At 40.9% G+C, this 15,655-nt stretch overlaps 1 protein-coding gene across 1 annotated transcript; it reads left to right on the top strand.

Annotated features, from left to right (window-relative positions):
* The first annotated feature begins 10,621 nt into the window (after nt 1–10,621).
* On the top strand, nt 10,622–11,443 carry LOC131252168 (non-specific lipid transfer protein GPI-anchored 15-like). The gene is made up of 2 exons (XM_058253033.1): nt 10,622–11,032; nt 11,257–11,443. The coding sequence occupies exons 1-2, from the start codon at nt 10,687–10,689 to the stop codon at nt 11,271–11,273; spliced, it is 363 nt and encodes a 120-aa protein (XP_058109016.1). The 5' UTR covers nt 10,622–10,686; the 3' UTR covers nt 11,274–11,443.
* The last annotated feature ends 4,212 nt before the right edge of the window (nt 11,444–15,655 follow it).

Here is a 15,655-nt window from a genome sequence, read left to right as displayed (position 1 = left end):
TATGCTTTAATTTTGGGATTTACCCCTAAAATAAACTAGAAAAATGAATGGACGGCGTGGATAAATCACATAAATTCACGGTGGGCCCAGAAAGTTTACTCAGTACGCTGAAGCGCACCGTGCGCCTGTTTGCTTCCACTGAAGCATAAAAGTAAAAAGAAAAAGAAAAAAAAAGGGTTTCGTCTGCGAAGAAGGTTTTCCAGCGAAGAGGGGCGATTTTCGACGAGGTTTCAAGCAATCTCCCTAAATCTCTGATTTTTCGCCAAAATCTCTGATTTTTCACCGAAATTATGTGTCTACGAGTCACACGAGACGAGCGCTGTCGATTGCTGCCCATGAAATTCTTTGCTTCCGAGTTCCGATCAACCATAAACCAGGTATTACCGAAATCAAAGGTTTAATTTTCCATTTTTACCTATTTTATCGGAAAAAATCAAAGATTATCGAAGATATCGCCGATATTTCGCCGATAATCCAGAGAGAAACGAAAAATGGGGGTTTCGATGTCGCTAGACTAGCGACACCGATATTATCGGCGATATTATCGACATTTCGTCGACAATGCGAACACTGGTTACGGTCCAGAACCAGTCAACTTGAGCTGAAGGACGAGTGCATGAGGAGTGCAAATACCCTAAAGGAGTTGGAACTTAAGTGAATTGAGTCGTCCACTCTTATGCAAAGTTGAGGATTTCGAACCATCGGTTTGCGACCAAACTTTACCCGTGGAGTAAGGATATTTTCCTACTCGTATCTGTATAGCCGCGGTCCCGATCGACTATCGGTGACCGTTGAACAGACTTCTCATCATATCTGTCGATCGGCGCATCCAAATGGCGGGCCGATCATATCTATACGTAGATCATCATTAGGGCTAACTATCCTACGGTGTATATTGACTTGTGCACCCCATAGTGGGCCCTAGAGCTTAGAAAGACCCTCTCATAGGTTTAGTATAGTAAAAACCTAACACTTGGGGCCATTTCCACCAAATCTGGCATTATAAAAGGGTCTCATTTGGGCACTCTCTCTCCCCATACGATTTTGCCCTAGAGAAGGAAAGAGAGAAGAGAGAAAAAGGAGAAGAGAAAGAGGAGAAAGGAGGAGAAAGAGAGAGGAAGAAGAGAGTGAAGGAGGGTGTTGTTGATGGTGGGGCCCAAGGGAGCTCAACCTTGCAACTCTCCACCTCTTCTCCAAGAAAACCCTCCACTACAACCATAAGAATCGTCCGTTGGTCATGTAGGTAAAACCCCTCACCCCTTTTCTTGAAATCCATGTATTAAGAAGAGATTGACATGGATTCTAACATGCAAATGCTTGCTTTAGGGATTCCGGTCGTTCAACCCCAAAAGCCCTCATTCCTAGGTCATTTTCCAAGATCTCAACGATCCATAGGTGCGGACTATTATCCTTAGGTGGCCTAGCACCAATTATAGTTAGAGTTTAATGATTTTGTTTGCTTGGTGTGTTATATGGAAGAATCTAGAAAAACCTAGGAATGACATATTGTTGGAATTGTATGAATTGTATGTTTATTTCTCTTTGATATTAATCTTGCCTCTTTCATAATCTAGTGTATGGATGATTACATGCTCATGTATGGTTGATTTCTTCTTCTCATATGTGTTGCTTCATCTTGTGTATGATTTATTGCTCTTGTACATATGATTTCTCAACATGGAGGAAGTGTTAACTTTCTCACTAACCCACACCACACACCTACACTTTATTCATGATATTAATAGTTGCTTGTTAGAAAATTTTGAATTGTATGTGGAGCAACATGAGAATATGGTGTTGAATATGCTTGATGTTACATTGGTAGTTGGCATGCTATGAGTCACTATTCCTACCCTTGGGTTGGTCAAAAACATGAGGAGAGCGAAGGTGGTTCCGTTGGTAGGACCACCTTGAGGCTAAACCCATGGGTTTGGGCGAGTACGTGTGGGCGGCAGTAGTTAGGCTACATGGGTCGCTTGTACCCGATGTCGTTCCGCCACATACTTGCCTGGGCTCGTGCGGTTTAGTCCACTGGCTGACCCACCTGGTTGTTAACTTTGTTTGCTTACATATGTATGGAAACTGGAACACCCTACCACCATTGTAGCCCATCGATACCGGATGGAATATTGATCCACAGTCTCATGAGCCGGGCATGGTGGAATGGGACACGGTGTCCGAGCTGTCGGCCTACACTGGGGTGATGCGCCTCCCCATAGTGACAGCGAGCGACCCCACATTCAGCACCCCCCATGTGCTTGAAGTCGGGGATGGGGGAAACCCGACCGGGTCAAGGATCGCGGGGTCTCGGCCTCACACATTGGGGGGTCTTGGCCTCGTAACTAGTTCAGGGCATTTGATATGTGGGGTGTATCAGATTCTCAAATCTGCTGGATGAATGGACTTAACTAAGAAAACGGTTAACATCATCATTGCATGGCATTAGCTAGGTTGGCGACTCGGCAGTCGAGGTTGCACTGAGGGAGTGTTGGCATTGGCGATTGTTAGATGTTGTCGCACGAGGGAGCGTTGTGGTGAGGGCATACATCATATCATCTTGCATCCATGTACATTAACAAGACTAGATAGATGTTTATGATTGACTGCTTTTCATTAAATTCTTATTATAATTGATGCTTGTTGCAACTTAAGGCTAATAGCACCTACTGAGTTGATCACTCACTCCCACTCTGGGACGGTGTTTTAAAATACCAACCAGACCCGTTCATAGATGCAGGTGATACAGATTTCATGGAGCCTGGCAATGTGAACCTCGAGGAGGAGGACGAGTTCCCTTACTTCCAGTCGATGAGCAGGACCCCATCGGATCAGTAGATGGGTCGTTGGATCGCTGCACAGAGGGCTCAGCTTTATTCTCTTTTTTTTTGACATATTATTCTTTTGTGATTTTGTTGGGTAACACCATGTGCGACCCTTTATATTTTTCTTAGTCATGTATTTATGTGTGTATATATATATGCTAGTTCTCTTTCATTTTAGTCGACAGGTGCGGTTGTGCTTCATGTTCCAGGAACTCCAGGCTGTGCATTTAAACTCGATTAAATGCATATTAAGGAAAATCGGTTATAAGTGACACCCGGGAACTCGGGAGTCGAGTGTATGCGCGACCCCCAATTTCCAGGGCGTTACAATATATGAACACATTAAAGCCTGAATTTATAGTGCAGTGTTCTTACACTTGATGAACTACAACTCTCAAATATAAATTTTACATAATGCAGTCAAATAAATGGGTGAATTGATGTTGCCTACGTTAGAAAAAAGTAGCATGTGTGATTAACAATAGCAATGGAAAAGAATAACACATATCGGTTATAATAGTGTCTAATATCTGATTTAGATCATTAATCATGTGGTTCTCACCCTTAATCACCAATAGTGTAAAAATCACTTTGATTGGAAGATCCTAACCATGCATTCAATGGTTAGTGAAATACATATCCATATGAATCGTGGACAAGCGATCCAACCATTGATTTAGACCATTCAATTCATATGGCCCTACCATTAATAATCCCATCACTACCAGAAAATCAATGGTCAAGGAAATGGACATATTAATCACATCTCAAATGGTTTGATTATCATCCTAAACAATCTATTATGTAGGTCTCACCCTTGATTTCTCATCCCTGAATCAATTCCTTTTGATGATCTTGATTGTCCATTCAATGCCTAGGAAAATGGATGTCGATGTTGATCATATAAAAAATTAATATGATCATTGATCTAAACCATCCATTATGCAGTTCCCACCCTTGATTTCTTATTGAGGTTTTTTCCATATAACACCCCCATTTGGCGCCATCAACTAATAATCGCCCGATTTTACAATATTTAAATTAACAAGTTTATACTTTGCACTATTAGTCTAATGTCTAATGGCGTTATTGTTTTATACAGGTTAAAATCTATATTTTAAAATTGATAAAACTACCCTCTAAGCAAAGTCAACACTCTCTTTTACCAAGAGAGCACATCGAGGTGGATGGGATCCTTGATTGTGGGGTCCACCTTAATGTGTGTACCTTACATCCATGTCGTCCATCTGTACTTAAAACTCATGTTAGAGCATTATCCAAAAAATGAAGTAGATCCAAATCTTAGGTGGACCATAGTACAGGAAACAATTGTAACTTAACATTAAAAACATCTTGTGGGCCACGAAAGTTTTGGATCAAGATTATATTTATGTGGTCTCTTCATCAAGGTCCTTATGACCTTATCAAAAGGTTGGATGGAAAATAAACATTCCTGGACCCAATGCAGTTTTTAATGGTGGGGATTCAATCACGACTATTTTTTGTATTATAGTCCATCAAAGATTTAAATCTACTTCATTTTTTGAATCATATACTAAAATAAGTTTTCAATACGAATGGATGGCGTGGATGTAAGGTACACACATCAAGGTAGCACCACAATTAAGGATCCTACCCACCTCGGTGGATCTGGGAGTCCACGAAAGTCCTGCAAAGAGTGAGAATTGTTATATCAAAGGAACGAAAATTTAATGTTGTAGCTTCCTATTGGTCCATGTCTTCGCCAATGACCCCAACTCCCAAAACACATCGATTTTCTCTCCCCAATATATTGAGTGCTACATATCACAATTTTTAACGTGTGGAACTTCTCTTGTCCCACCATGATTTATGTGTTATATCCACACCGTCCATCAATTTGTCCAAATCACTATAGAGGACATGCCCAAAAATGGGGTGCATCCAAAGCTCAAATGGATCACACCACAGAAAGTAGTGGGGATTGAACAACTAATGTTGAAACCTTCCTAATGTCCACCTTAAGGTTTATTTGCTATCTAACTTCTTCATATGGTCACACAAACCTGGATGAAAGGAAAGCGCAGATATCAACTTGATCAGAACCTTCCGTGAACTAAAAAACAGAGATGCAAAATATATTTAATAAATAAGTTAACCCTTTCAAAATTCATTAACTTCGGGGCTTGATTCCCTTTCGAAGTTCGTGTGGTGCACGCTCTTTGACAGGCTTCCCCCGTGTCTTAGGATCGACTAACCCATGTGCAAGTGCCGTTCAAATGGAATTTTTTCCCTCTTCGGCCTTCAAAGTTCTCATTTGAATATTTGCTACTACCACCAAGATCCAAAACAAAGATGTAAAATATATTTAACAAATAAGTTAACCCTCAGGACGTGTTCTTCGCTCTAATACCATGACAAAAACAAAGAGAAAAATCAAGAGAGAGAAGGAGAAATATAAGAGAAATGTGTTTTCATTTTTGTGTATTTTGTTAGGATCTATACAGTGCTATTTATATATGTATTGGTGAGACAACATTGAATAAGATTGATAAATATATCGAATGGAGCGTAGGAGAACGATATCAATTTTGATTATTTTGTGGCTCGCGAATCCCTAAATGAATGCCGGTTTGTCCCTTGCTTGATTGTTGCCGTGAATCATGGCGGTCTTCCTTAAGAGGTCCCAAATTATCATGCGTCGTAAGCTCTTCAAGCAACTAAAATATATAATCACATGGGAGGCATTATGAGGGCCTGGTGTATTTGTTTTGTACAAGTGGGGCCCATCTTGTAGTGATCCAGACCGCTGATGCAATGGGCCTTTTCTGGATGGAGAGTGCCCCAGACGTTTCACAGATTACGTGATTCCTCCCATCCAATCTTGCTTTGCTTTTATATTTTAAATGGATGACTCATCTATCGAAGAATCCTTCATATTAACGGTAGAGATTTCCCAATCATGGCCACAGGATGATGCATGCCACATCCTACCCCTGGAAGAACTTCCGCATCATGGTTGCCGCCATCGTGTCAAATTCAGGACCATTGTCACTGCGAATGATTTTTACTGCGGTGGAGAACTGATTTTCAATGTATTGAATGAAAGATTGCAAAAAAAAGAACGTGCTTCAGATTTATGACACATTAAATAAAGCCAAGTACACCGAGTGAAATCATCCACTATGGTAAGAACATATTGGGCACCATGGATAGAGGGTACCCGATATCCTCCCCAAATGTCAACATGTAAGAGATGGAAAGGAGCAGGAGAAGATATGGAACTAGTGGAAAAGGGAAGACAAGTCTATTTAGCTAGTGGACAAACAAAGCATGGTTCTAAATTTGTAGTATGAATTTCAGAAACATTATAAGAAAGAGATAACAAATTTTTATTAGAAGGATGACCAAGGCGACGATGCCATAGTTGAGGAGAAGTGTGTGCTACTTGATAAGGAGCAATTCGGGTGTTGGTGAAGTAGTACAAACCATCCCGCTCAGTTTCCAGCCCAATCATCTTCATCGAGCGTAGGTCCTTAATAAAACAAAAGTCAGCAGAAAAAGTAAGAAGGCAATGGATAATATTACATAATTGACGCACATATATCAAATTAAAATGAAAGGTGGGGACACAAAGAATATTTTTTAAGATGAGGTTGAGGGAAAAGACGACAGAACCAATGTGTGTGACAGTGGCATAAGACCCATCTGGTAATTGAACAGTGCGACCATATACTAGAGTAGAATGGGTTAAGGCAGTGGTTGTGCAGACCATATGGTCTGTGGCTCCACTATCAAGAATCCACAAGAGATCAGTGGAAATTTTACCTGCCAGGGAAGACTCAGTGCTACCTACATGGTGAGCCATGGATTGGGGCTGAGAAGTATTGTTGATTAGAATCGCCAGAAGTTGTTGGCATTGCTCGGGAGTAAAAGGTAGGCTGCCAGTGGAAGGGATAGTGGAACTAGAGGCCTGAGAAGCACTGTGTTTGGGACCCGTCCCCCACTTTGTATTTCGAGGGCCTGGTGGATATCCATGGATGCGATAACAACGATCTACAGTGTGACCGTCTTTCCTACAGTGGGTGTACTTGAGAGACTTCTTAGGCGAACCGGTTCGACCATCTTTCCATGGTGGATAGGTGGTGGTAGCCAAAGCAAGGCCTTCAATGGGTGGTGGAGACGAAACGCTGCGATGGCGTTCTTCTTGCATGACAAGGGCATAAGTACGGTTGACATTCAGAACTGGATCCATCAATAGTATCTGTCCACGAGTTGCAAATAAGATTCGTTGAGCCCCATAAGAAATGTCAGGACATTGTCGGTTCTCGATGTGCCAAATTTTCTTTGCGGGCACTACAAGTGCAAGTAGGCCGGGATTGGATTTCCGACAACTCATCCCATAAGCCTTTCAATTTTGCAAAATATGCTGTGATGGATAAAGAACCTTGAACAAGATTACTAATATCTTGTTTAAGTTTATAAAGGTGCGGGCCATTGACTTGGGAATACCGATCTTTCAAATCATCCCAGATGGCATGAGCAGATTTGCAATATATCATATTGTTAGAAATTTCTTTAGAAATAGAATTGAGTAGCCAGGATATCACCATGACATTGCATTACTTCCACTATTGAGCCTCAGAGGAGGAATTAGAGGCTGGTGGATGAACGGTACCGTCGATGAAGCCAAGTTTGTTTTGGCTTCAAGAGCGAGAAGCATCGCTCGACTCCATGAGGCATAATTGTCTTCACTGAGCAGGTGGGATACCAATACCATACCAGGATGGAGGTGTAGATGATGGGTAGGAGCATCATATTTTTCTACTTTTTCAGCCATGTAGAAAAGAAAAATAAAATTGAGCCATTTTTTTTTGGGTCAAATCAAAGCTCAACTTACACCTACGGCCCGCAAGTCTTGCCTAGTCCAGTCACATTGGGTGAAGTATGAGCAAAATATAATCTCTGTTCATGGTGGCATGAAACATAAACAAAAAAAAACGCAATCTCTATTTTGTGACAATCAAAATAGAGATGCAAAATATATTTAAGAAATAAGTTAACCCTCAGGACGTGTTCTTCGCTCTGATACTATGACAAAAAACATAGAGAAAAATCAAGAGAGAGAAGGAGAGATATAAGAGAAATGTGTTTTCATTTCTGTGTATTTTGTTAGGATCTATATAGTGCTATTTATATATGTATTGGTGAGATAAAGCATTGAATGAAATTGATAAACATATTGAATGGAGTGTAGGAGAACGGTATCAATTTTGATTATTACGTGGCTGGTGAATCCCTAGGGCTTGTTTGTTTTTTCAGAGCAATGGGAAATAGAAAGTACATAGTAATTATTACGATTTCAAAGTGTTTGAAAATTCATAGGAATTTGTCCCTTGGAAATTGGTTTAAAAGAGATAATTTTAATTTTTGAATTGCAAGGTAATGCATATAATATATCCATTCCGTCCATCTGTTTTATTACAACATTTTGGAGCATGAGACAAAAAATGAAGCAGATCCAACACTCAAGTGGCCCACGCCAAAAGAAACAGTGGCCTCATAAAGTTTTCAACGGTGAGTATTCGATTTCCTTTTTTGTATGACGTGGTCCACTTGAGTATTAGATATGCTCAATTTTTTACTCATGCTATGAATTCAACTGAAATAATGGATTAACGGTGTGGATAAGCGAAATGCATCGCAGTGGGACCCACAAATATTTTGTAATATTCTTATTTTCCGTGTCAAAAGCCAAGCAGACAAATAAGTATGTTGTAAATGTATGGGGGAAATAATTATTACTTTTTTACACGGTGTTTACCAGTTCACCAGAAAACCAAACACGCCCTAAATGAAGGCCGGTTTGTCCCTTGCTTGATTGTTGCCGTGAATCACGGCGGTCTTCCTTAACATGACCCAGACGTACCTCTTTATCATGCGCCGTAAGCTATTCAAGCAACTAAAATATATAATCACATGGGAGGAATTATGAGGGCCTGGTGTATCTGTTTTGTACAAGTGGGGCCCATCTTGTAGTGATCCAGACCGCTGATGCAATGGGCCTTTTCTGGATGGAGAGTGCCCCAGACGTTTCACAGATTAAGTGATTCCTCCCATCCAATCTTGCTTTGCTTTTATATTTTTTCATGGATGACTCATCTATCGAAGAATCCTTCATATCAACGGTAGAGATTTCCCAATCATGGCCACAGGATGATGCAGGCCACATCCTACCCCTGGAAGAACTTCCGCATCACGGTTGCCGCCATCGTGTCATACGAATATAACATCCGATCCGTTGAAAAGGTTTCCCCCACCATGAAATTATTAGGTAAAAAAATCTGGCTGATCATTCATGAGGTAGGCCACTCGCGCTTGAAGAGTCAATCCATTGGCCGTCCATTGTTTCCTACGGATTAAAAGTTATGGCTCACCTGATGAATTGATCAACCTAATTTTTTGCCTTCAACAATCTCTGAGGTGAGTCCAACCTTCCTAGTAGGTCGGATGATGTGTACACATGACATATGGTCCATATGTGGCTCGATGGACAGTAGCTTTTCCGTCCATTGAGATGGACATAAACACAAACCTTCTCGCTACATGTGAACTCTTCCGTGAGAGTCAAAAAGCAGTCGGCGAATAAAGGGGAAGAAAGAGATTTGGAAAATCCCCCGAAATCGATTGCTGCTTTATCCATCATTCCATCCTCGTGGTTGAAAGATCAACGGTGGGATTTTAATATCATATAATGCCCGTCGTTTCAAGAGCATCAAGGCAGTGTCTCACAACCTTTTCCTTCACTTGCATACATAGAAAACCTATATGTGATCTGATCCGTTCATCTGGAAGGCCGTACCTTTAATGGACAGTGTTCCAAAATTCAGACCAATTGGACTATTTTAACCCTCGGATTGTAGGGTTTTTTTTTTTCCACCATCAAAGAACTGTGGATGGCTTTTTATAGCATTAAATTTTATTTCCCACAAAATCCTTCAATGGATCCGTACGATTTTTGGGTCATGGCCCATCTAAGGTAGAAATAACCTGATGAATGGTTCTGATCTCAAACATATTAATAAATGACTGCCGAACTGTGGACCCCACTTGTACAAACTGCCCTAATCTTGGGACTAGCATTGTGAGGAATGATCATATACGCCCCCACCATCCGCTGACGTGTCATTTGAGCCGGACATCACGACATTGTGCAGAAAGTGGGACCCATCACGAGTATCACGTATCACGAAAAGCAGGTCGATCCACATATCAGGTGTCAACATCTAATCGTTAGGTCAGATCAATGGCAGTACATTGATTTCCAAAGCGTGGCCCACCTGATGAGTGTTTTTCCCTGATTTTGAAGCTAGATGATATGACACCTTTTTCAGTAAATCCCTACCATACAAACGATCAGCCCCACCATCAATATCACCCATCTTGAAAATCAGAATAATCCATTCATAAAATGGACCACACCTATGCTGATTCATAGTGTTTTTTGTCCAACAGTGTGGTTTAATGGATTACAGACCCAGTCTGATTTTGGTGAAGGGTGATATTCAAAGTGGGACCTACCATTTCCACGCTACCGATGGCCTACAAAAGCTTTATGCTGGTAGAAAGATAGGGTTGCATGAATGGTTATCATGCATACACCTGCACGCCTTCAGTTCTCATTATATTAGAGCACAAAAATTAAAAATTAAAATAAAAAAATCAGACACTGACCGGACAACCGCACTAAAACATGCATCATTATTCTCACTTAGTCTTACAACCCCACCAATGTCATATACACCATACTACTATATATACACTCCATGTCCAATGCAAGATCATGTGTTAGCCATTGCCCCCCACCTTAGATTTTCACAAGGAGATGGCCCACCACATGAACACTCCTCTCCTTACTTTGATCTTCTTCTTGCTAGCTTCACATGCTTATGTTCAAGTTGCACGTGCCGCCGGCGAGTGTGGCAACACGCCGATCAACATGGCGGCTGCTAGCCTGATCCCATGTGCCGGCGCGGCCCGGAATCTGACGGTCCAGGTCCCACCTGCTTGCTGCTCAAAGATAACAGCATTGCTTGGAAACTCACCACAGTGCCTGTGTGCTGTTTTCTTATCACCCCTAGTGAAACAAGTGGGGATCAACCCCGCGACGGCGATCACCGTCCCGAAGCGGTGCAACATCAAGAATCGGCCCGTCGGGAAGAAATGTGGAAGTAAGATCACACTTACATTCATCATAAGTCGATGAGTGGGCGTTGCAAACCGTCGGATCTTGATCAGATGGTTGGATATATAGATATGGCGCCCATGATTCTACCGGATGGTGGGCCTCAGGCCCAACTGATCATCTGATCAAGGTCATATGGAAGAAATTCAATTGTGGCCCACTTACACTAAATCACACTGTTCTAATTGCTTTGGTTTCTCCCTTTTGTAGGTTACACGCTTCCATGAGGATATGAAGAAAGTGGGCCATGGAAGGAATGGATGGTTAGATCTGATGTTTTGAGAAGATAACATGCCTTCAATAAAAGTTGTTACATGGTAGTGTGATATGAGAGATTAACCACTTGTAACAATGACAATCTTAATAATGTGTTATGGTAGAAGTGTGTTGTTTTTAAGGTTGTTTTTGAAGTTGGTATTTGGTACTTAGAGTCCCCATGGGAGCAAGGTATACTCCGGCGTGAAGTTATTCAAGTGGGGCCCATGGTTCAATTGTCCAAACCATTGATACTATGGGCCTCAATGTAGATGGTCCACACAAAAAAAAAATCACCTAGTTTGAATGATCTAGACCATTGGTTTATTGATTACCTATCCGTGTTAGGATTCTTCCTGTCTGAGGAAATCTGGTGTTTGAACGATCAAAGTGGGGCCCATGAGGATCATTGAAGCATGGTTGCACTAGCCGCACTTGGATAAATATAAAACTGGAATGATACACTACAACCTTTCTTCAGGAGCACTGTAAACTAGCTCTTCAGAAATCAGCTATCATGAGTGGCGATGGGCTCGGCCCGCTTCGTAATGGGCTTGGACCTATTAGCATGGCTGATGGGCCAGGCTTGAGTCTGACATGAATGGCCTGATTAATTTTCCTACTGGGCTTGGGCTTTTAAGTCATTTGCCCAACATGGTCGGGTCCAGCCCAACTCATGTGTACCTTGGCATTCTACATATGGCTTGTTAGGCAATATGGATGGCATGTAGAGCTTAGTTTTCATCTGTCACCCACCTGATTAAGGACTGTATCAAGATACATTTACTGTGGAAAATTGGGATTTTGATCAGTTTTTGGCTGGGTAGGGTTTGGGCCCAACCGAATTTTTAGGGTTTGGGCTTGTTAGGCTAGTCTCGAGTTGGGCCTTTGGTCTTACGCAAGCTTGGTCTAGTGCAATTAGGGTTGTACATGAACCAAGCTAGCTTGAGAAGCTCGCTCGGCTTGGCTTGATCTATCTCGGCTTGAACGACAACTCGAGGCAAGCCAAACTTCATATGACTCAACTCATTTTAAAATCGAGCCAAGTTTGATAATAGTAGATCTTGACTCGACTAGACTCGAACTCGGCTCAGATTAAAGTTCGAGATCGGCTCAACTATAATATATATAAAACTTAAACCCTACCCTACCCAGTTGTCTCCTTTTTACTCTTTCCTATCCTTACTGAACCCGCTGCGCCCGAACTCCCCTCTCTCTCTCTCTCTCTCTCTCTCTCTCTCTCTGCACCAATAACAAGGTACCTATATGGCTCCATCTAATATTTTATATATATATATATATATATATATATATATATATATAATTATTAATTAAATATTTGATTTAGGAGTTGATTGGGTGCGAGTTGGGTCAGTTGGGTAGGGTGCCGGTTAGGTTGGGTTGTTGGGTTGAGTCAGGTGTGGGTTGGGTAAGATTGGGAGTAGACTCGACTCGATTCAAGGTAAGCTCACCTCACCTCGATCCACTAACTCACCTATAGCTTGATTCGAAAGGTTTGGCAAACAATCCGAGCTCCGATGGTAAATTCGAGGTCAAGAAGAGTGTGGACGAGTCAAGCCAAGCTTGACCCACCTCGACTCGACTCAGCTTGATGTACAGCCCTTAGTGCAATCCCGACTAACTAGCTTCAAGCACATTCAAAAGCCCAAACAAGTAAGAGGCTCATTTGGTGGTGGTACCAGGATTATGTGGGGCCCACATCAATTATGCATCTGATCCACCCCGTCCATTATGTTTCTCCTCTCATGCTCTCCTTAGAAACCAAAAATCAGGCTGATGCAAAACTTAGGTGGGCCACACCATAAGGGCAATGTTAAATCATACCTAAAACCTTTGAATTCACATGGTCTGGCCCACCTAGGCTATCGATTGCCATGAATTTTGTTATGTCCATTCACTTTAGTGTGGCCCATCCAATAAACGGAATAGATATGGCATAGACACCTGAGTTTTATTAGTTGGCGTAGTGTGACAAAAATAGCCGATAATTTGAAATCTTGCAATAATATAATGAAAGATAAGAATTTGGATCCTTTGCTTGCCACACACAAAGATTTTCTGCTTGTTGCAATGTAAATAGGTCACATCACTCCATGTTACACAATGATGACATAGCCCGATGCAGGAAATCTTTGCTTGTGACAAGGGAAAGATCCAAATAGATTGATATCACCGCTGTATTATGAGATTCTAAAAATATTGGAAGATTTTAATATATCACACTTTAATCACATTATTATCACGAAAAATGGTAAAAACTTGTAGGAATTTATAATATAAATATACATTTAGATTTTAAATTTATTTACCAATTTAAAATGAAAAATTATTTTTGTGATCTTCCCCGCAATATCTCAAGAAAAATTCAAAATTTAGAAGTCTTTATAGAAATTTATGGCTAGAGAAATTGCTTAAAGCTAGATTTGCTCTGGCAGTTGAGCATACCCTCCCAATTGTTCTTTTAGGTGTGTCCCACAAGGGTTTTTATTCAGATTGTTTTTCTCATACATGTATTAAGTGGTGCTTCCGACATTACCCTTATGTGTCCCACTAGAGTTTTTATTATATATGTGTTTTATATCTGTGTTGTCTATTTCAATTCATTGTTAGCTTAAATACGCAGTATCGCATGAAATGGTGAAGATAATTAATAAGATTCACTGCTAAAACCTATTGTCATGTTTATTGACCATCTAATAGAGTAATTCAATACACCATAGCATATTGAGGAAACTTTGTGAGCCCTATCACAAATTATGTATCTTATTCTAATAGCTTATTTTAAGGCACGAACCCAGAATTTTAGCGTATCAAAAGATTAAGTAGACCACACAAAGGAGTGTGAATTAAACACTTTGCTGAAATTTCTTCATGGATACAATTATTTTTGATCAAGTTGATATTATGTTTTGCTTTTATCTATGTCTCTATGACCTTGCGAATAGACAGATTTAACTATCAAGTGGACCACACTGCAAAAACCAGTGGAGGATTGAACGTCTACCATTGAAATCCTTTTTAGGGTTACAGAAGTTTTGGATCAATATGAAATTTATTTTTCCTCTTAATTCAGGTATTTGTGACCTTATGAATGGATAGGATGTAAAATAACCATTATGGTGGCCCTACAAATTGTTTAACGGTGAAAATCATTATCTCTACTGTTATTTATGGTATGGTCCAAATGATTTTTCAATATGATTCATTTATTGGGTAATACTCTAAAATGAACTCTAAAAATAGATGAACAGTGTAGATATAATAAGTACATCACTGTGCGGCCATGTAACTCTCTTTTGAACCGTTCGTACAAGTTGGAGCTCCAGGAGCGTCAGTGCTCGCACGACACGTACCTACAGCAGCTATATAGCTGATGTGAGGTACACCAGCCAATCCCCTTCTCAACACATCATCACACCACCTGTTCTTGTCCATGCTTTATGGCCAGAGGGCCCATCTAACGGGACGGATCGGATGTGCAATTGACATGACCTACAACAAGCATCATATGAATGGGGACAACTTCAGTGGATCCTAGAATGTGGGGCCCATTGTGATGTATATGCCTTACATCCACACTATACATCCGTTCTAACAACTTATTTTAGCACACGATCTCAAAATTGAAGCATGTCAAAATCTCATGTGGACCACACCATAGGAAAAAAAATTGATGATTAACCATTAAATCCTTTTTACGGGCCAGGGAAGTTTTGGATCAAGCTGATATTTATGCAGTCCCTTAATACAGGGCTTTGTGACATTACCAAATAGGTTGGATGGTAAATAAACATTCCAGTAAACCCCAACAAGTTTTTAATGGTTGATATTCAATCACTACCATTTCCTGTCTGTGGTCCACCTAAGATTCTTTGGTGGATCTACTTCATTTTTTTTTGGATCATGCCCTAAAATGAGCTGTCAAAATGGATGGACAGTGTCGTTGTAAGGCAGATACAACGGTGGGGCCCACGGTAAGGGATCAATCAAAGCTGCGCCCCATATGAGCGCACCACGTTGAATATAGGCCATCTAAATAAGCAGGTAACAGATGAATGGTTCGAATCCTTCGGTGTCTTGAACACTACATAAAGCCACACAGCGGCAGAACAAATAATGTGAGATCCTGACCATGCATTTGAATCTGAATATTGTTTGCCAATCTATACAAATGGGCCAATAGTTTTGTAATCCAAACCGTTGATCTGATATAAACCGAAATAGATGGGTGGATGATGCACCAAAGTGCCACAATGGCTGCTTGCTGAGGGAAGCGGATTGAGTACTGAGTAACGGAAGCGGATTGCGCACTGAGTAACTCAGTACCCTTAGC

This window comes from Magnolia sinica, chromosome 7 (assembly GCF_029962835.1).
Source record: "Magnolia sinica isolate HGM2019 chromosome 7, MsV1, whole genome shotgun sequence".
In the NCBI taxonomy this organism is placed as follows: domain Eukaryota; kingdom Viridiplantae; phylum Streptophyta; class Magnoliopsida; order Magnoliales; family Magnoliaceae; genus Magnolia; species Magnolia sinica.
Note: the sequence above shows the minus strand (reverse complement) of the source record. Positions and strands in the feature narration are given on the sequence as shown.